The sequence below is a fragment of the Ambystoma mexicanum genome, chromosome 2p (assembly GCF_040938575.1).
Source record: "Ambystoma mexicanum isolate Mex_15411 chromosome 2p, UKY_AmexF1_1, whole genome shotgun sequence".
NCBI classification, from domain to species: domain Eukaryota; kingdom Metazoa; phylum Chordata; class Amphibia; order Caudata; family Ambystomatidae; genus Ambystoma; species Ambystoma mexicanum.
In genome coordinates this window covers 1,210,058,065-1,210,080,507 of record NC_090923.1, presented here as the reverse complement: position 1 = coordinate 1,210,080,507, position 22,443 = coordinate 1,210,058,065, and the positions used below count along the sequence as shown (strand labels likewise).

General features: G+C 47.1%; 1 protein-coding gene across 3 annotated transcripts in view; it reads right to left on the bottom strand.

Annotated features, from left to right (window-relative positions):
• Nucleotides 1-22,443, bottom strand: part of TAFAZZIN (tafazzin, phospholipid-lysophospholipid transacylase) — a 212,134-nt gene that overhangs the window by 97,544 nt on the left and 92,147 nt on the right. For all 3 annotated transcript variants that reach the window (XM_069645466.1, XM_069645469.1, XM_069645467.1), the window contains exons 5-6: nucleotides 5,776-5,861; nucleotides 4,710-4,790 (exon numbers count right to left, since the gene is read on the bottom strand). In XM_069645466.1, coding sequence (XP_069501567.1) covers nucleotides 4,710-4,790; nucleotides 5,776-5,861 — 167 coding nt within the window. The remainder of the gene's footprint in view (nucleotides 1-4,709; nucleotides 4,791-5,775; nucleotides 5,862-22,443) is intronic.

The following is a 22,443-nucleotide window of genomic DNA, read 5'->3' as shown; positions in this document are numbered from 1 at the left end:
AGGGAATGTTAGAGTAAAGGTTGGAGAGCAGATCTTCACGGATGTTCAGGAGAGCAGTTTCTGTGCTTCTGGCAGCTCTGAAGCCAGACTGGGTGTCATGGAGCCAGCCAACAGAATTGGAATGAAGGTTAAACTGAGAGATGGCTAACTTTTCCAGGAGTTTGCCCAGAAAGAGAGTAATGGAAATTGGGCGATAGTTAGCTGGACAAGAAGGTTCAGCTGTGGGTTTCTTGAGAAGAGGATGCACAAGGGAGTGCTTCAGAGGGGAGGGGAAGGATCCGGAGGCAAAGGAGTGGTTGCAAAAATCAGCAAGGGCCGGAGCGAGGGTGTCAATGTGGTCCTTGATGGTTTTAGAAGATCAGGGATGAACCTATTTTGACAAGGCTTTCATAGATCGGACTGGTCTAGCGACGTCGTCAGGGGAGAAAGGGAGGAAAGCACTAGAAGGATGGTGGGGGGGTGGCTAAAGGAGGGTCAGCAAGCACAGATGGAGAGGGATGAGGAGGGGTAGGGGTGGAAAGGCTGGACAGGATGTCCTGGGTTTTTGAGATAAAGTGAGAGTCAAAGGCATTGCAAAGAGCCTGGGAGGCAACAGGAGGGGTAGATACTGCAGCAGGGTTGGCCTGCTCCTTGCAGATTTTAAAGAGTTTGGCCGTGTTGTTAAATGCCGCGGAGACATGAGAAAGTATTTAAACCTTGGGGAAATCTGAAAGACTTCCCTGTGTCACTGCACTGAAGGTGCTGTGTGACACAATGTAAAAGATGATGCCTATGGAGTTGACTCCACAACCAAAAGAAAACACAGAGTTCAAATCACATTAAGAATACATGACAGAGTGGGAAAAAGGGTCTCACTCTCTCCAGGTTAAAAATGCAAGTCCTCAAAATCCAGCAGAGTTGCTGGGGGTCTCTTAGGTAGAGAGGAATTAGCACATTTCTGAGAATTTTCCCTAACATGGATGGATTCGGCCTTTCCACGACGATGCACTCGAAATGGGCAGCAGGTCCCCTGGTATTGGGGTACCTCGGGAGATGGGTCAATTCAAAGTTAGTCTTGGGACTGGTTGTTCCCACAAGCCAAAGGGAAGGAGTTGTCCTCTTCGGAGCTCCTCTGTCGCATAGAAAACAGGGTCAGCACAGCAGTGGTCACTTCACGGTGTTGCAAAGGGTCTGCAGGCCTCTCTGCTCATCATCTTCTTCAGTTACTTCAGCTTCCAGTGGTCGACTTGCTTTTCACTCCAGAAGCCTCACCTTTTATAAAGTTCCAGCACACACTCCTTTGCAATCTCCCTCAGCATTTTACAGAAAGTGGTGTTTGGCTGTCCAATCAGGACATCCAGACCCCCTGTGGGCACTGGTCCTATTCAGGCACCCTCTGGCAGAAAAAGGACAAGCAGTGGAAGACTCCCTCCAACCCCCACTTCCTGCCAGCCCAGACACTCTGAAGCCTAGGCGGGGATACCCAAGGGTTCTTGCCAAAGGCAAAACACACACACACTGACCTCCCCATCCAAGAATGTTAGAAGAAGGGCTAACAAAGGACAACAATGCTAGTAATGGCGAAAAAAGGGGAGGACCAAGTTGATACTTGGGTGCCCCTATTGTGCACTACCGAGGCTATGGACATAGCCTGCAGTATACAAATTACACAATAGTTGGTAGAACATGTCCACTGCCACCAGCCATAACTAGGAGATTGTCCATGTGACTAAGAAAATCACAGGAGTAGGGATACTAGGTATCCCTTTGGCACTCCACTGAAGGTGGTGTGTGCCAATCTCTGAGACTATAGAGTTTTGGCAGAGATACTAATATAGTAAAAGAATCTTAAAGGAGGAACCTAAGCGTCCCCAGCAACACTGCCCATAAGGAGCTTTGTGCTGCAGTAGTAAAAACACAGATGCCTTTAAGAGCTATGGAGTAGACAGACTCCATGCTACAGGTAGAATACAAAGAAATATAGTTCCCAAAAACCGAGCCCACAAGAATTAATTAGACGAAAAAGGCTCTACTCATTCAGGATGTAAAGAAAAAGGTCCAGATGTCCAGCAAAAAGTGGTGGGGGTCTCACTAGGAGAGGGGATGAAGCATAAAAATGATAGATCTCCCTAACATACTATACCCATTTAAAAAATAAATGAAGGAATGAAGTGATCAGAACAATATAGGAAACCAGACCAAAGGTCTAACAATCAGTAATAAACTTAGAATTACAGTATTGGGTCTAAAAGGGTGTTCAGCAAAAGGTGGCTCCACATCCAAGTCAGAAACCCATCCTCTCACCTAAAAGGACCCTGCAGTTAATGGTCCTGCTTGTCCACATATATCGTACAAACATGTCAGACTGTAAGGAAAGAGGCGGGGGGTTGTTGTTGTCATTAGGGCATTCCTAGTCCCCAAATTTACGGCAAGTGGGATCCCGCTTGCCCTGTCACAGAAGGAGGGTGTTGCTTAGCGGGTTCACCTCCTAAGTCACAAAGAGGGTGGCTCCCTGTTGGATTCGTCACAATAGATAATGACCACCTATAGTAGTGTTGTCTAGCCAATGAGCCACAGATCAGGCATAAATAGTATGTGTTATCCTATTTTTTTTTTTTAGTGCTCATCCGTTGGGAGGGCACGGCTACGGGATATTCGGGTTAAGTGGGAAAGGTGGCATAAAGGGGGGTCCCCATGCCACTTTCTTTTGCTACTTGGTCACATGTAGAACTTTGTTGAGTCTGCAGATCTCTGAATGCGTGGCCCACCCACTGGAGGTTTAGTGAAGGGATTCTAGTGCTGCATGTGAAGGCGCTCAGGCTGGAAGAGCCCTTCACTAAGCTATAACCCCCTTGTGGGCATCACATTTTACCAAGCCACATCTGAACCCAAACCACCCATGACATGCAGACCTGGCGCCAGGAAGATTTTAGAGGTTGTGGGTTGGGTTGTCAATGAGCAGTGCTTTGATACTAGGCTAGAGGAGGGGGCAGAAGCAAAACAAAAGACTGTTGTTACATACCAAAGAAATATAGATCCGGCTGTAAGGTAAGTGTTCCTGGCAAGGGAGGGGAACAGAGATTGTCCAATTTGTAACCTGGCAAACCTTCCTGCAAACTGCACTACTGAAGAGGTATTTGCTTTTACTCTTGATGATTGAAGCAGATCAGCAAGTTCTGTTTTTGTACAGACAGTACCTTTTGGAAGTCAGAGGAGGACCTGGGTTTGTAAGGTTTGTTCAGTCTATGATGAAGTGATCTGCCTCCGAGCAAAAATCTGATTGAAACTGGAGTCTACTATCCCGTCAGTGACCACTGGTGTGGCCTGCTGAACTACAGAAACAACAACATGTTATAAGAGGAAATGGAGCGAGTTGGTTGGCATTGTCATTAGAATTTTAGCAACATGAACAAAGGTCTGCAAGTGCCATGACGGACACAATGGCTATGTCCGAAAGGGAATCTCATTGGAGCAGCAAGGATGAGTAAGCAACCTGTTTGCGTGAAGTCCCAGCCTGGACATGTGAATTTGAAAGAAGAGGAGCAGTGTTAAGGTAGATCGGCAAAAACGAGAGTGAGACCAGAAGAATGGAGAATGGACTCACCTGACAGAGAAGGGCCAGAAAATCCTGTTGAGCAAAATATCTCTGGACAGCAGAAGTAGTGACAGCCCATACAGCTCACCTAACTGCCCCAGGAAAAATAACAAGGGAAACAGACAGAGGAACTCAACCCAAAACGGGACAAAGAACCAAAACAATCTGTCAGAGGAAAGGGGCAGGGGAGGCGAAAGAAACAAGGAGAAATGTGCAGAGAAAAAGGCCACTCATGTGAAACATCTCAAGTTTGAATGCACTGTTGGTGTGCCACTGGAGCCAAAGGACAGAGGAAAGTCATCACAAAGGAAAGGAGAGAAGGGATCGGCTGAACCGGTTACAAGATTGTGTACCCTGTTCCAAAACCTGTGGCTGGTGCACTTCTCTCCTTTGTGCCCCCGTCTCTTATGGTACACCAACCACAAGTTTCAGAACAGGGAACTCAAACTTATTCACATGAGAACTTCACTCCTTCATGCTCCATTTGCAGCCATACATCAACCGCGAGTTTCCGAATGGGATAGCCACACTTGCAAAGGTTTCTGTCTGATGCCCTTTCTCACCACCACCTTTCTCCTCTCTGCTCCTCCTGGTGGCTATGCCTAAGACTTAAAGCACACAAAAGGTTTTTCACTCATCCTTGGAGCTCTCCAAAGGATCAGTCTCAGACAAAGACCATGATGGCACTTGCAGGCTGTAGTGCTTTGGACCTCTATTGCAATTCCAGCCCGCTCAAGACTCCTCCTTCTTCCAAAACTGCCACCGACTGCCATATTGGGAGATTTCCTCCTCTGATGTTTTCTTTCTCCCATGGTGCCATGGGCCAGGTAACATGGTAACTGAAAGGGAAGAATATATTCTCTACTTGATTCAAGCAAGGTGGTCCTAAGCGATTGGGGTCTTGGATAGAAATGTTATTAGCTTTTTTTAATGAAAATGTGGCTCAGCTTTAGAAAATGCTTTTAGAAACGTTATACTTCCTGGTGTAATCTTTTGATGAATAATTAGTCTGGGGATGAATTTTAACTTGCCATTTCCTTGCTCTTTTAATGTGATGCGGTTATATATTGAATTAGCTAAATTAACCAAGTACAATGTCCCTCAGTCATACCAATCTGTTTGGAGTACACACTACCTTCTGGGAAGATGTGAACCCAGTCACCGTGGTTTAGTTTCTCCAGGATGAAATCCATACCCTTCTGATATACCCCATCCCCTGCGAGAAAATAAAAATACATTAAGACTCTAGTATAGCGATTTAGGACACAGTCTTGCGGCTTTATAACAGAGGTGCAGTAAAATGCTATTATTATCCAGGTTAATGGTTGGAAGGATGAAATACTGAGACCATGCCGACAGGACATTAACCTGCAAACTGCATGTTAATACAAACCTACATGCAGAGCGCTATCTTAGTGGCGAGGAGAAAATGGAGACCACCCCCAACATGGGCCAAGAGGAGACCTTGAACTTTATTTTACATGCAGATGCGCACAGACACAACAACTTTATAACAATTATGGACACAGGCAAGTTGAAAAACATTTTAAACAATCAACTCAAAGCCCACAAATCGGGATTTGTTAAACGGTACACAAAAATAAACATTTCTAGAAACCTTGTAGGATGACATTGGACTAGATGACTCTATGCAACCAGGACATTGCTTTTTCAGACCCGAGCTTTCAATTAACTCATTAATGCTTTCTGATTGTAGCAGCCGAGATACAAATCAATTGAACAAATTGAAATGGAGCACCCGATGACAACAATTTGTAAAATGAAAGTCGGATAGTAGGAATGTCTGTGTCCCTGTGACATGGAGCAATCTCAACACCCTAAAATTGAAGAATGCCAGACAAGCTGGTGCTTTGAAAGCCTAGTACTGTAAGAATATAATTAGTCACATATCAGAGATAAGGGACACATGAGTGACTCTTTCTCAGCTCTACCATTTGGCTAATGTGTTCCCGACTTGCAAATGTCTTTGCTATATCTGCACAGTCATTGCTGAGGCTTGGAACATCCAGGAAATGTCCTTAATGTACCTACAGGTCACTTGTGTTGGAATTCTGTGCCTTCCATTTTCCCATCTACCCATATTTGTGGACACTGGTCACCAGCATGTAGATGTCTATTTGCAACATTTCTGCCCAATACATGATTTGTTTTTCATGCCCCTTTTCCCGCCTTTTGAATACCTCGGCAGATGGGCACACATTTCCCCAGACTGAAGAACTTGGAATGCAGCTCCTGTGTGAAGCAGATGTCGGCTGCTGTGGGTGTCCTGAGAGGCAGAAGAAAGCAGACAAAAACAGATGCAAATTTAAGAAACGATTCCTTGACATTCACATGTGTTATATGCCCGACACTCCAGAAACAGGAGTACTGTCTACCACTAGGCAGCAGATAGAGCTTAAGAGAGCACATGCTGACCCACCTGTACACTTTCTTGGACAATTCAATCTGCCAATTTGTTTAATTACCTTTGGGAGATTTTTTACACAGCCCTCTGGGAGTGAAAGCATCAATCCTAAAGGCAAGATGGTGTTTCAACCAAAGGATAGTCCAAACTCTCTATGGGTAGCAATGGAGCAGTTTTGCCCTCACTCAAGGGAGGGGAGAAGGATGGTGGGTAGGTACACTCTGTCCCAATAGAGTACACAAAAGAGAACACCACATGGATATACTCATAAATATATACTCTATCATAAGTTTACACATTGCTAAGAAGGATTTTCAGAACTACTGTTATACAGGGGTTTCAAGAGGCCAACCTTGTGGATAAGTGTGATGAAATGACTGCAGATCCGTAGGACTATATGGATGAGTGGTGACTAAAGCGCCTACTCGGCCCCGCATTACTACTAAACCGACAGTGATCCTAATCACAAAGGTGAAACCAGGCACAACATAAATGTTATACCCATGTCGCCTCTTTGGGTAGTGCAGGCCGAGCGCAGGATATACTTTTTTTTATTTTTTAGAAGGGATGCGAGTTAGCACAGAAGCATGCAAAACAGCAATAGTGCTGTGGTACCAAAACAAAACATGCCAACCAAGGTTCTATAAAAATAGAAAACTAAAAATACATAAAACGAATAAAAACCCTAATGACCTACCCCTTTAAAGGGAAAACACAGATTGCTGAGATTGTCTTAAAAAAGGTAAGGAGTGGGGTATTAAATGTCACAGGAGCCCTTTTAAAGGAGGCCAAGGGGACAGAACTCCTAATGTCATTCAGTCTTGTTTGTTGAGCTTGACAGCTCCCGGAAGTCTGGGAGCTTTCGGAGGTAGTGCTTCTGGTCCTTTTGGCAAGCGGGTCAATTGGGTCGAACATGGTGTGGTTCATAAGCAGCAATGGCACTGTGCATGAAGAATCTTGAAACAGGAAGAATCTTGAAACAGGAAGAATCTTGAAACAGGAAGAATCTTGAAACAGGAAGGCGTTGTCAGGGTTGCTGTAGTTCAAAAGTGGTTTGAGGTGGGAAGCAGAGCCCAGAGCGGTTATTTGCCCCTGTTGCTGCGAGACCCATTGCCCAGTCCTAAAGTATAAGGGGAGTTCTTATTCTGCCCTTCCCAGCCATGAAGGTTGCCAGAGAGCACTTGCAGGGCTGCTTCTTCCAATATGCAGAGTCCTGGATGCCAGTCTTCCAGGTATTCTCAGACCAGTCTTTGGATCCTTGATTCTAATGAGCACCCTGCAAAATGGCTCCAGACTCTCTCCATTTATCCAGAATCTAGGCTGCAGGATGCCCCAACCGACCAATGTGAATGATCATTACCAGAGGTAACAAAATTGAATTTCCAGGCTACTAGCCTGGCATATATTGTCACTCACTCCACGGTTCTTCACATAAACATAGTACACAATTTTGTACTCGCCAAGAGTGCATCATCACTACTAAATGACTAGTGGAGAGCCACTTACCCCACATCTGGCCAGTAAAAGAAATCCAGAAGGAGAAATGTGGATTGAGACCGGACAGTACCAATCCCAGCTTCAGCCAGTTCCAGTCACACAAAGCAATGAGTGGAAATCAAAGGCTAGATCCTGCATGCTATTATTCGGGTGTTTCCAGCCTGAAGGGGCAGGCAGATGCCCAAAAAACAAGATGGACAAAGGACAGGCCTTAAAGTAGTCCAATGGAAAAAGTAAAAAAAACACAGTTCACTGCCACTAGCCTGTCATAGGCACATCACAAAGGCACTAATAACGCTGCTAAACAAAATGAAAAAGGGACATCGAGTAACCCTGTAATACTCCACTTAAGATGGTGTGCGTTACAAAGTGAAAACACAGGAAAATACAAATGGGAGAAAACTCTCAGTGCACTGGCAGCCTTAATAACGGACTAGTGCCCCCAAAACAAGTGAATTGAGCAGATGAGGGAGGTTAAAAAGACCTTGCTCGCCCCAAAAGCAGACAGGCTACTAAAACATGGACATATATGTTGCTAAATTCATAAAGATTAAGTTGCAAAAAGGAAAGGTTCCCCTAAAATATATAAATTACACAATGTTCACGAGAACTTTAGTTGGATACACTAGAAATCTTTCTCTTTCTTTCTTGCACGCATACACCCAAACACACCCACACACCCTCCCGCGTATGGTGTGCTCATAAAGCCTTTGAAAAAGCCTTTCCACCTTTTCACCTGAAAAGCAAAAATAGAATAAGCCTTTTGTAGCCAAGTCACAAATGCCACAGCGCCATCCAGTAGCCATCGCCAGACGTTCCCCTCAGGATAAAAAAAAAAATTGAAAAAGCAATCCCACATAGGATTACTTTAGCAAACTAAGACACATTCACTGCGAGAGAAAAATAAAGGCTGTTAATCGACTCAGTGAATGTGCAATTTTTTAGCATAGTCAAAGCAGTGAGAGAGTTAGGACGAGTCTTCTCACTATCCCGCACCCTAGATAAGCGTGAAGTATAGCGCAACTTGTGGACAGAAAGAAAAACCTATTGGTAGGGAAAGAGACTCTTTATAGGGACGTGTAGTTAGACGTAAGGAAACAAAGTGTGAGGAATAATGTTATAGTATAATTATTCTGTCTCATTTGTATACCCACAATGCATTGCTCATATGGCTCTGAACTAGAGGTGAATTTCCAATTTTGGCTAGTGGGTGGCACTGTGCCATGAGTGACTTGGCTGAAATGGCTCATTCTATACATACATATAGATGTATTTTTTCACCTGAGGTTTGCCAATGTGCTAAAGATTCACATACATTGCATAGGCCGCCATACAGTGGTTGGCTCAGAGTATTATATCTTGCTTTTATAGAATCGAAAAGAGCATCCTCAGGGGCGTCCTTATCATGCTCTCTCTCCCCTATGTATACAGAGACCCATGATCCCTCACATAGTGCTGTCTTCAGATTGTTTTTTCCCCCCCATCATTGCTTGACTCCAAGTACGTGGAGTGGAGAAACATTTGCATTTTTTAATGCCATTTCGCTGCATCACTTGAAGCAGTCTTCTGACGATTATTCAACAATGAAAAAACGGCATGTGCTGAAGATTGCTTCGAAGCCGCTTGTTAAGGAGATTTATCATTTTTCTGCTTCATCCCCTCTCCTAGTGAGACCCCCCAGCACTTTTTTCTGGACTTCTGGACCTTTTTCTTTCAATCTTGAATGCGTGGAGCCTTTTTCCTCATTCATTCTTCTGGGCTCTGTCTTTTGGAACTCTATGCTTTGCATTCTACCTGTACTATGGCGTCTGTCTGCTCCATAGCTCTTAAAGGCATCTGTGCTTTTACAACTGCAGCACACAGCTCCTTATGGGAAGTGTTGCTGGGGAACCTTAGGGTCCTCTAAGATTATTTTTCTATATCCTGAAGTAACGACAGTTCTTAAGAATACTTAGTATCTCTCCCAAAACTCTATAGTCTGAGAGATAGGCACACACCGCCTTCAGAGGAGTGTCAAAGGGATACCTATTATCCCCCTTCTCTCTGCTCCTGTGACCTCTTAGTCACATAGACAATCACCTAGTTATGGTTGGTGGCAGTGGACGTGTTCTACCAACTATTGTGTATTTTTGATACTGCAGGCTATATGTCCATAGCCTCGGTAGTGCACAATAGGGGCACCCAAGTACCAAACTTGGGGCCTCCCTTCTTTTTTCACCTTTACTAGCATTGTTGTCCTTTTTTAGCCTTTCTTCTGCCATTCTGGGAGGAGGGAGGTCAGTGAGTGTATTTTGCCTTTGGTGGGACTCAGTAGGTATTCCCGTCTAGGCTCTAGAGTGTCTGGGCAGGCAGGAAGTAGGGGAGAGGTTTTCCACCCCCCTCTCTGTTTTCTGCCAGAGTGCCGGAATAGGTCCAGCTCCCACAGGGGGTCTGGCTGTCCCGATTCGGACAGCCAAACACCCCTTTCTGTAAAATGCTGAGAGAGATTGCAGAGGAGTGTGTGCCTGAACTGTATAAAAGGTGAGGCTGCTGGAGTGAAAAGCAAGTTGACCACTGGAAACAGAAGTAACCAAAGAAGACGACGAACAGAGACGCCTGCAGACCCTTTGCAACGCTGTGAAGCGACCACTGCTGTTCTGACCCCGTTTTCTATGCGACAGGAGCTCCGAAGAGAACGACGCCTTCCCTGTGGCTGGTGGGAACAACCAGTCCCAAGACGAACTTTGAAACAAGCCATCTCCCGAGGTCCTAGGAGTTTCCAGAGCTGCAGAACCCCAATATCAGGAGACCTGCTGCTCATTTCAAGTGCATCATCGTTGAAAGGCTGAATCCATCAAAATCTTTTCTGAACCCCTAAGGACAGTCCAGAAATTTGATCCAACTCGCCCAGACCCCCTCACCAGAGTGTGGGACTGCAGGAAGCGAAGATGATTGACCAGGCGATCCGTGTCCTTTGTTGGTGCTGCAGAAAACGTGCCAAAACCACAGTGTGAACCAAGAAGTTGCTGAAAGTCGTGCCGCAGGTCCTCCATCGAGACTGCTGCCGAGAGATCCCGTCCATTGTCCTGCCTTCAGTCACCAGACCAAGAAATCTAGAGTTCGGGCGCAGAGCTGCAACATCGCGCAGCATCTAGCACAAACATTTTCTTCTAACCTAAGGTACTGTGGGGGGGAAAAAGGTATTACTTGATTCCAAGAAGTCGCTCTAGAGCGTTGGAGTGCATGTAGAGGTGGTTAGGCCAACCCCCTCCTACCTCGGACCCAAGCCGCTGCTTCCGTCCCCTTCGAGTCCGTGTTAAGGTCTCCCTTGTTAGTTGTTAACTTGCGGCTTCAATAATACTAGAAACTGGAAGAAATCCACAGGAGCTCTTTGCAATTCGCTGCTTGTCAAGACTTCAAGTCCTCTCCGAACTGCCTTTAGCTAGGATTGTGTTTTTGGACTTAAGACTTACTAGGCGAAGAAACCGTCGCTAGAACCATGAACTAAGCTTATTTTACACTAACTAACCATTTTCCTCCCTTCATGTGACTTTACTATATGTTTTTGAGAAGTAAATGTATTACTGTATAAACTGTTGAAAGCCGCATGAGTGCACAGTAACCGATAACTTTGTCTTTTCCCTTTCTAACGTTGCTACAAATGTAACCGCAAACAAACATAAAAGTGAAAGTGCCCTTTGAAGTGTATTATCAAGTATTCCTAAGTGTTCTAATGCAAACGCCTGAAGTATTTAAAGTGATTCTGGTGTAAATATAATAAATATACACTTATATAATTATAAGTGTAAGTGCTTCTTTGTTGTGCCTATCTAGCTAAGATTCGGTGTACCTACCTACAGCTCACATCTTCCTCTTAAGATAAGCCTGACAGCTCTGCCACTCTACCAAGGTCCCGAGTTAGTACAGACTGATACTAAGAGTTGGGGATCTACAAATCACTGGCATAGCTTACTAAAGTCTCACTGCCAGTAGGACTTTAGGAAAACCCTCCCAACACCGATCAATGCCAATTGTCATCCAGGCACACAGTAGATAGAGTCGGAGACACATTTTTCTGCAGACCTTTGTAGAATGCTTCTATTCCTGCCACACACATTTCCCAGGGGCTCCCTCATTTCCCCTCAGTCCGCCATTTAAGCTTTGCCTTGGGTGTAACTTCAAGTTCCCTTCTCGGTTGCTGTAAAATGTGCCTGAAATTCCTCCTCAAGACCGTTAGGCGAGCCAAACCAAGCACTGGGTAGGAAGTGCCTTGCAGTTAGGCGGCTCTTTTTAAAAATGTTTTATTTTTTTATTTATTGGCTTATGTAACAATACAACAGTTATCAATTCTGTGCCAATTAAGAAATCGCAGTTGAACTCTCTTCCTCCCCTCCCTCCCAACTTCAAGACCACTCCTCTCTGTATTCAGTTCAGCCTTCGCCGGATGGTCATCATGGGCTGCCTATGTCGTCATTAGAGGAAGCTTCTTCTCTTGGGTGGAATAATGACACCGTGAGCGCCACCCATTGTTGTAGGTCGTCACTTGTGTCAAGTTTCTGTTCTCGTTGCGTGTTCTCCCATGCCCCCGTTTCTGCAGCCAACCATTTTCGGAGATCCTCCAACCACAATGTTACACTTGGGTTTTTGGGGCTTTTGCCATTACCCCATGGCAATGCGTCTTTTCGCTAGAATGTACATCAAGTCCTTAAGCTTATTCAGAGGTTTATTTTTCTTGTTTTTCCTGTATCTGTCCAGGATGCACGCACTCGGTGACTGTACGTCCAAGGTGATGTTTGCTCTGGCTACCTTTGTGCCCAGAAGGATTGTACCAGCTGGCAGCCCCAAACATGTGGGTCATCCCCACGTGGGGTTCGCTGCATTTTGGGTATTAGCCCCCTTATATTTGGAGATGACTTCGGGTGTGAGGTATGCTTTGTTAATGATGTAGAACTGTATGAGCTGCAGTCAGGCGTTTCTGGATACTTTTTTTTTATGGTAATGCGTTATGGATTCCCATTCTTTGTCCTCAAATTGCAAGCCTAGTTCCTGTTCCCATTTTTCTTTACATTTGAGGTCTTGCTTGGTTGTGCAGTCTAGCAACATCTCGTATAGTCTCGAGGTCTCGGGTCGCTTGTTTTCATGGCTTTGCAGGCTCGTTTCCAGATCTGGGTCCCTAGGTTAATTAAGTGTGGGTTGTGTCGCTTAAGTCTGAGAAGCATGTGGGGGATGGCCGGTTGTAGAAGACGGGTGTCTGTTGTATTCTCATCTGCCATCCATTGTATTACATGTTTCAGTTGGCCCGCTAAGTAGTATAGTTTGAAGTTGGGGATTTTCAGGCCTCCCCTGTCATAAGGTCTACGTAGTACCTCCAGAGCGACTCTGTGCCTCCCTCCTTGCCATAGGAATCTTCTCCTGAGTGTGTATAGTTCTGTGAAGAACTGCAGGGGGATGTTGAATGGGACGTTGGTAAAGAACTGTAGGGGTCAGGGCAACGCCACCATCTTAAGTAGCCCCGCTCTTCCTGCCACTCAGAGCGGTAGTCTGCTCCAAAGTCCATCGTTTTTTCTAAGCTATCTTTTGCTCTCACAGTGTTTAGGGTGTGTTCTGTCTTGGGGATCGTTGGATGGAGATGCCCAGATATTTGAAAGAGGTGGTCTCCCACTTTAAGGCCAGGGCAGGGAGTCTCTCTGGTCTGGCATCACCTAGGGCCACCAGGGGAAAGAGGCACGATTTGTCATGGTTAATTTGGATCCCCGTGTATTTATGGAACCCATCTAAGGTTTTGAGTATGTATGGTAGTAGGTGTTCTGGGTTGTATAGGTAAAGGAGCATGTCATCTGCGTACATTGATACCAGGTGGGTCACCCCTTCAATCTCTACGCCCCCGTTCCCATACACCTGTCTAAAATATGCTGCTACTGGTTCAACGCCTATGATGTACATCATGGGGGAAAGCGGACATCTTTGTCGCGTGCCCCGGTGAAGGTGCCATTTATCCGAATAGGTGTTATTCGTGCGTACTCTTGCGGTGGGATCGGTGTACATAAGTTTTGTCCATTTTAGGAAGGCCGGTTCCATTTCCATTTTTGTCATAGTGGCATGCAGCCAACTCCACCGGACTGAATCAAATACCTTGGTGGCTTCCAAGGATGCCACTGCGCATTTCCCGGGCTTGCCGTTGGTGCTGTATATGATGTGATGTAGTTTGCGTAGATTTTCTGTGATGGATTGCCCAGGCACGTACCCCCGTCTCATCATGGTGGATCAACAGCGGGACCGCCGTCCGCAGCCTCCTCGCCAGCAGCGCTGTCAGGATCTTATTGTCTACGTTTAGCATGGATAGGGGTCTGTATGAGCCACACTCCTTCCCGTCGTTGCCAGGTTTCAGTAATGGGATAATTACGGCTTCTCTCATGGTGTCTGGGAGGGTGCCTGTTTCGTATGCTTCATTGTACACTTGGGCTAAAAGAGGGGCTAGAGTGTCCTCATATGTTTTATAGAACTCCCCCGGGAGCCCGTCGGTTCTAGGTGCCTTACCGCATGGGAGCGACCTGATGGCGGCCGTGACCTCTTCTGGGGTGATGGGCTCGTCTAGGGCCTCAGCCATTTGCTTGTCTAGTTTGGGTAGCTTAACGATGTCCAAGACATCCTCAATTTCAGTGTCTGTAGGTGATCAGTGTAGAGGGCTTGGTAGAGCCCTGTGAACGCCGAGTTTATGTCGGTTTGCGTGTATGCTACTGTACAATCTAGTCTGCAAACTTGGCAGATGGGCTCTCTGGGGACTTCATGTTTGTAGAGCCAAGCTAATAGCTTCCCCGGTTTGTTGCCGAGGGCGCGACTCCTTTCTATATGTTTTACGTAGCTGAGTTTCCCCAATTTTTCCCAGTGCACTAAGCAGGCTTGTTTAAGCTCTACCGTGTTTTTTTTTACATAGGCTGGGTCTGAGGAGGCCTCGGCTTCTAGTTCCCTCAGCTCCTCCTCGACACGTGCTAGCGAGGTCAGTGTAGACTTCTGGGCAACACCTATACCAGCAATCATCCCGCCCACCCCCCATAACTACTTTATATGCCTCCCATGCTGTACTGATGCGTTGGACACTATTTTCATTTATTTGCCAGTAGTCTAGCGTACTCCTCATAATCTGTTCGCAGAAGGCCCTGTCCAGCAGGGCTTCACTTCTGAGCCTCCACGTGGGCATGGGGGGTCTGGGCGCGAGCACCGTCCAGGTGGTTGTTAATGGGGAGTGATCTGACAACACTCTGGCCAGGTATTGCGTGTCTCCAAACGAGGCTTGGTGTTCCTCACTCACAAATATATAGTCTATTCTAGTGTGTACTGCATGTGAGGTTGAGTAGTAGGAATACTCTTTCTCAGGGTGCTGCTCCCTCCATAGGTCTCTAAGTGCAAATTGTAGTGTTAGTGCTTTCAGTATTTTGGCAGGGGGGGGAGGGGCAGACGTGTTTATTGTCCGATCTGTCTTTACGGGGGTCAAGGGCAGTGGTCGAAGTGTATGAAAAGAAGTAGTGGAGCTATGTTTCCTGCTAGTCTGCCCCACTCTCCACAAACCCCATCGCTGAGCCCCCTCCCACACACAGTCCAAACCCCCAAACACACCTATTATTTAAGGGAATGTTAAGTGCACTGCACTGAAGTGCAAGCTTCAACTTCTTCCTACACTTTTATTTTAAAACTAAACCGTTCCGGAACGGTTTCTTTTTAAAATAAAAGTATAGGAACAGTGAAGCTTCAAAATAAAAAGTATAGGAGCACTGCTCCCGACCGCTCCCGCCCACTTCGACCTCTGGTCAAGGGTACAGTTATGGTCTCCCCCCTGCCTATATCAAGATGCTATCTCTATATGGGCCGAGTCGGGTGTATAATGAGCGAAAGAAGACAGTGGCATAGTGGTTGGGGGCTTAAGTGTTAATCAGGCAGACTTCCCTTCCTTCGATGGTGCCGTGTATCAAGGCCATTCTGCCTTCATCGTCCGTTTTCGTTTGCATCACATTTATGGGAATGGTTGGGGCAATCCAGATTAGGACTCCTCTTGCATATGTGGAGTATGTGGTGCCTATCATAGCGCCTCTCCAAATATTTGCTAACTCTGCTAGCTTTTGTGCGTCCAGGTGGGTCTCCTGTAGGAGGGTGAGTCCAACCTTGTTACGTTTCACAAATGTGTGGATTTGGCGTTGTTTGACGTAGCTAGTCATTCCTCTGACATTCCATGTCATGATCTCGATTTTGTCCTCCATGCGTTTTTCGTGGCCGAATGTTCGAGGGTGGCGTTTGCGGCGATTCCTCTTTCCGTTCCGGCGGCTTCTGGCGTTCTGGGTGGTCTTGGTCTTTCTGTATATAACTCCCCAACTGAGATCCCAATTCACGGGTTCCCTTTCCCAAAAACAATAAACTCCCTTGTAACTAAACAAGTCTAGCTGGGTTCCCCCAGTTCTGACTATCCCGTTTCCGCTCCATTTCACCTATAGGTCTCTTGGTGCCCTACGGGCGGGTTAATGTACCCAAACTACTTCTGAGGGCAGAAGAAGTCTGCTTCGGCTGCTGTAGTGTTAAGAGCAGTCCGATTCCAGTGCGGCTCTTGTGAGGATCGATCTTGCTGCAACAGGATGTAGTTAAATTCTCAGTGTGTGCCTTGTCCCGTTGCTGGGTCACGAGGGAGGTTTAGGTTGCAGATTGCCGTGGATTGCGCTCTTTCGCTTCGAGGTCAGAGAACTGTTCTCTGTCCATCCACACTCTGGCTTCCGCCGGCGTGTCGAACAGGTGCGCTTTATTATTATGTAGCACTTTCAGTCTTGCTGGATAGAGAAGCATATAGCGTAGGCCTGCATTCTTCAATTTAGCTTTGGTGTAAATAAATTGGGCTCTCTTCATCTGGACTTGGAAAGTGTAATCTGGATATATGGCTATCTTTGCTGAGTCTCTCTGTATGCGGCCACCTGACCTCGAGAAGGCTAGGATCGTTTCTCTGTCTCTGTAGTTGAGCACTTTAGGTATTGTTGGTCTGGGTGGGGTCCCCAGGGGCGGCCGTTTGGTGAGGGATCGATGGGCTCTCTCGATGGTGAAGCCTTGTGTTAATTTCCCAGCCCCAATTTCTTGCAGTAGAGATCCTCAATATAGTTCATGGGGTTGTTTCCTTCAATGCCCTCTGGTAGGCCTTAAATCCTCATCGGCTCTATCTTCGAGGTTTTTTACATTTTGCGCCAGTCCGTCGACGTCCCTAAGGAGCCGAGTTCTGGCCTCTGTGTTCTCGCGAACCTGGATTTCGAGCGCTTCAGTACTGCTTGCTATGGAGCGAACATCTTGCCGAAGTAAGTTTAGATCAATAGACACTGTGTCCATTTTACTTTCCATTGTCCTCTGGAGCGTTTTGATGGCCTCTAGGAGTTGCGAGTTCGCTGGTTCTAGGGACTCGGTCCGCGTCGTCTCGGTGCCGGTGGAGCTGGTGTCTGGTCTGGCTGAACTACCTGCTGTGTAGGTCTCATGGTGGTCTGCTTCCGTTTGCCTCTCGCTCCTTTTGTGCTCATTACTCTGTGGACAGGAGGGCCTGCCAGTTCCCAAAGCAGGCTGCACCGTTGCTGGCTGTGGTGCAGTGGCTAGGGGTGGTACAGCAGTTGTGCGCTCTACGTGGGTCGCTCGCAATCTCTTAGATGTAGGTGTGTGTGTTCCTGGGCTTACTGTAATGCTGCTGCCGGTCCCCTGTGCTTCTCTGCTCGGTGTGCAGGGTGGCCCCTCTGGCTGCTTCTGGCTGCTTGCCTGTTTTTCGGTGGTTACTGCTTGTGTGGAGAACCCGGGAGTCTTTGTTGTTGTGAAGTGCTGCCCGGCCCCAAACCCATCCAGTGGGGCTGCACGCTGATGTAAATGTCAATATGTGCCGTTGTTTGTGGCTGTAGAGCACTGCGTGCAGTGCGTGCTTCTCATGCGCCATACCGGGCCATGCACTGCCCTTGGCCGCAGCCTCTGCGGTGCGTCGCGAGTTGGGGCTCACGAAAAGGGGAGGAGGGGAGGGGGCCACTCGCAGTCTGGTTGTTATGAGCTCAGCTGTCTCGACTGGGCCCCCCTCCCGCCGGCTCCCCACCTTGTGCCCTTGGTCTGGACTGCCAGGCTCTCTCATGCGGCGTCTTCCAACTCCCTCAGTCTCCGGTCCTACTCCGTCCGTGCCTTCCGCAATGGTCCGTCCGCTCCGTCCACTCTCGCTGGGGGCAGTCACGCCCGGGCCGCTTCTTTGCTCCCCCTTCCAGGGCTCCAGGCGTCACTGCCAGCAGTGCGGGCCTGGTCCCGCCTGCGGCGCTCCAGTCACCCACCGGGCCTCACGGGGCCAGTCCTCTTACAGAGCACGGGGGTGTCGGGTCTCAGGCCTTGCAGTGTTTCGTGGCGCAAGTGTCTCTGCCGCTCGGTCCGAGGTGTGGGCTCTCCACCAAGCTCCCGGGGTCTTCTCAGTGCTCTCTGGTGCTTCTGGGTTATTCCGTCTCAACTCAAGGGGTCGGGTCCCTGTGTAATACGCTGTTCAGTCAGCGGGCACCATCTTCCCCAGGCTCTGTCGTCTCTCTGCAACTCGGTGCTCCGCGGCGGGGGAGGGTCGCAGCGGCTGCAAACTTTGGTTGAGGGTGCACAGGGTGCTTGGCAGTGATTGTGGCCACTCTCAGTTGTTTGTGCGGCGCAGAACCGCAATGTTTCAGCAATATTGTGGGCCCATCAAGCAGAGCCCTCTGGAAAGCGTCCTTCTTACATGGCGGTTAGCCACGCCCCTACTGGAGGTTCTTGAGGCCAAAACTATGGGCACGTAGGTCGCTTCCGACCCAAAGGAGTGGCATGAACTGCATCAAAGGAAACCTCACAGTCTGTCCCAAGCTCCAGAGGTCCAACATCAAGTTGTGGTAAGGAGAAAACACCTGCCGAGCACGAGACTGCTCGCACGCAGAAGCACAGTCACAGCTTGAAGCCTGAAGGCACTCTGCCCCAAAGAGAGTTCTGAACAATCGGGGTTGAGGCTAAGAAAATGAGTGTCAGTCCAGGCACAGTCGTGGAGCGCCATCAGCGCAGACGCACAAAATAAAGTCAACAATCTCAGTCAAGTCAAAGTAGGTAAAAACTAAAGACACAGATTAAAGAAACTCCCAAGCAGAAAACAACCACACAGCACACACAATGAACAACAGGGAGTTTCTACATATGGAAGAGCCAAACCTTCAACTTGTTTTAAACAGTGGTCGAAGTGTACGAAAAGAAGTAGTGGAGCTATGTTCCCTACCGGTATGCACTGCTCCCCGCAAACCCCATCGCCACACCCCCTCCCATGCACAATATAAACCCCCAAATGCATGCGCCTGCAGTTTAAGGGACTGTTCAGTGCACTGCACTGAAAGTGCAAGTTTCAACTGTTTCCTACACTTTCATTTTAAAATGAAACCATTCTGGAACGGTTTCTTTTTAAAATAAAAGTACAGGAACGGTAAAACTACATCAAAAGACGTAGAGGAGCACCGCTCCCGCCCACTTCAACCACTTGTTTTAAAAAAGAAGGGCCATCTTGAATTTTCAGAGCCGGAAGATGTGAGCGAATGAGGAAGAAGTGGCCGAGGCTGAACCTCCCAGGGTCCCAAGTTTCAGAGCTAAAGACCAGATCCCAAATGGTCTGGAACATGGAAGATTTCAATGCCATTATGGCTATGCTCATGAGAAAGAGTCATTGGGTGCAGACGCATAACACTAAAAAAAAGCCAGGACCCAGACAGACACTGTTCTGGGGATCAGAACGATGTTTACCATGACACAGAGGATAACCACCGAAGGAGGTAGTCCACCACAAGGACAATCCCATGGCCTCACCTGCTGATGTGGGCCCTCAGTAATGTCCTCTTCAACTGAAGATCATTTTCAATATACTGCTCTGTTGAAGAGGACTTTGGGCAGATTCAGCATCAATTCCCATGAGTCTGACAAGACAGTGCTGTTAGGGAGAATTCTCAGAAATGTGCCAATTCCCTCAACCTTAGAGACCCCCAGCAACTCTGCTGGATTTTGAGGACTTGATTTTTTTTTTACCTGGAGAGAGTTAGACCCTTTTTCCCACTCTCTCATGTATTTTAATGTGATTTTTGAACTCTGCGTTTATTTTGGTTATGGAGCCTGACAAACACCATAGGCATCATCTTTTACATTGTGTCACACAGCACCTTCAATGCAGTGGGAGAGGGAAGTCTTCCAGATAAATACCTGCTCTGGGATAAACTACTGTTTCCCAGAGCGGTAAAGTGAAATTGACTTTACTAACATTTGGAACTTTCTAGACCCAGCACACACTATCTTACAATAAGGTCCTGGAAGGGTTACTTAGTATCCCTTTGTCTAGCTTCTCGTGTAGCATTTTTATTTGAACCTTTCCTCACTTAATGGCTGGTGGCAGTGGTTTTCTTTTAACTACTGTGGTGTGCATTTACCGCGGGCTGCATTTGCAGCTGCAGTAAAGCCCCCAAGGGTGCCATTTTTGTCAAAATGGCCCATCTTCTTTTTTCTCCATTTCTTTGTCGAAAGGTCCTTCTTGAGATTTACTCTGCGCGCCAAACCAAGTTTGGTCCCTTTGTTCGCTTTGCCTTTGGCGGGATTCACAAGTGAAGCCGGTCTCTGGTTCCAGGGTGTCTGGGGTGGGCAGGAAGTGAGGGAGGTGCCTGAAACTCCCTGTGCTTAGTTTCCTAGGAGACCCAAATGCACTGTGATGATTGGCCAGCTGACTGTCCAGCAAGGACAGCCACCCTGCTGGGTGACTGACAGCTAGGATGGAATGAATGGGAGAGGACGGAATAAAAGGCAAGGCTTTTGGCTTGGAAGGCAGAGTTGACCACTGGACGAAGGAACCGAAGAAGAACACCAGATTGTGTGTGTTGCTTTTAAGTTGGCCATGACCTCCAGGAAGATCCTCTGGACTCCCAGGAAGCAGGACTGACGGAGCCTGAGCCCCCTCAACAGAGTGCGGGACCCGAGAAGCAAGGAAAGTCAATCTTGATAGCCAGAAACTGCAGTGTTGCTATTTGCGGTAGTTGCGAGGAGCTGAAACACTGAAGTGTCTCTTGTTGGAAAGATTGCCGGTTGCAAGAGGTGACTGTCCCATTGCAGTGCAGGAGTCCCCCAACGTCCTCCCTCTTGTCCCCACAACTGAGGCCCAGGAACAGTGAGATCTGCAGAGCTGCACAGGAACAGAAGTCATTTGCTGCACTTTTTCTTCAGTACAAAGGTACTGTACACTCTGAGAGAACTTACCTCTTTTTGTAGAGTTGCTTGCATCTTCTACTACTCACAAGTCCAACCAACTTGTGGGCCTACACTTGATTCTTCTTTTCTTCAAAGACTTCTAAAACATTGTGCAAAGACTTTTCCTACTTACCTACCAGAAGTGCTTCAGCCCATATAAGACTTTTGCCCATTGACTTTGGCTTAACCTGTTATAAGTGAATGACTCTGCTTAGTGGATGAAAAAGTATTTGCCTGCTTAAGAAAAATTGTGATCTCGTTTGTTCTAATAACCTTTTCCTTTAACCAATTTCTAAAAGTATTCTAAATGCAACAGTAAGATATTAATTTCCCCAGCACCGAGCTATTGAAGTCACCTCAGGGTGTAGGTTGTGACTGCGGGCCATCCCAAAAGGGTCGAATATTAAGAGTGTGTGTTTTGAAGTATATTTGAGTGTTACTTTCATATTGCTCCCTTCTGAAGAAGGCTTACTCTGACTGATAAATTAATAATTGTTTATTCAAGAAACCTTGTGTCTAAGTGTTTATTTGCATACTTGTCACTGTGAATCTCTGTTGAACTCCCCTACAGCTCCCATTGACCCTCTTGAGATATGCCTGGCTGCTCAGCCACACTACACACCTGTGTAGTACAGACATATACCAAAGGTTGGGTTCCTATTGCCAGGAGGTCAGGGTTGTTGTAGTGCCCCCAAAGGGTACTGCATACAATCTTGCCTAACAAGTGCCTTCACAGAGGCTGGTTTGCAAGAGAAAAAGAAAGGTTTCTCATTGCATCCCTTTGCTAAAATCTGTCAGAAACCAAATATCTCCATCTCTCCTTAAGCCTATGGCGACTAAAGCAATTAATCCCAGGACAGAGAATAAATACTAACTGTCCCCCACCGATCTTCTTTCTGTTTGGGGACATTTCATTCTAGATGCCACAGCATGTTAACCGACCAATTCAATGCTTCCAACCATCAAACACCCTAAAGAGAGGGACAGTAAAAGTATAATCTTTCAGAAGGAAGACAGCCACTTCTTTGGCATACAGAGTGCCCATATCAAGTGCCACACCGTTGACGGCACGTTATAAAAGACTTGGGACAGAAAACCTGTATAAGTGCATTCCTTACACCCATCAGCCAGTTGTCCAGAAGATACTACAGGTGAGGCAGCAGACCACTAATGCTGCAATCAAGAACACCTCTGACATGGTGGAAACAGCAGGCCATCTAGTTGTGGGGAGCAGTTGTAGTTAAACGACATGCACGGCTGAGAGGCACATGCTTTATGCCGGAAACCCAGGTCAATTTATTAGACAAGCCAATGTTGGACTATGCTTCTTGGAAGGCAGTAGATGAAGCCTTTGAAAAGGAAATGGAGCATGATATATTACAAACACTTGTAAAGATGGTAGGCCATGACAACAGCAGGATACAGTCTCAAATGGTCTCTCCTTTCATGTAAAACCCTACAGCCAGTACAGTCCACCAGTGGGAAACCGGTGGCTCACTGGTGCAGGAACACAGTCCTTCACATGTACTTCTGTGCGCCCAAGGTGGAGGTTAAACGCCAAGAGTGGCTGCCTCCACTTTCAAGCAGTGACACCAAGGTGCACGTACCCTCCCATGTTTCTCCAATAGTGGGAAGATTAACATGGTTGGCCTACGAATGGGAGGTGATCAAATCAGACAAGTTGGTTTTCAGTACTGTATGACCAGGC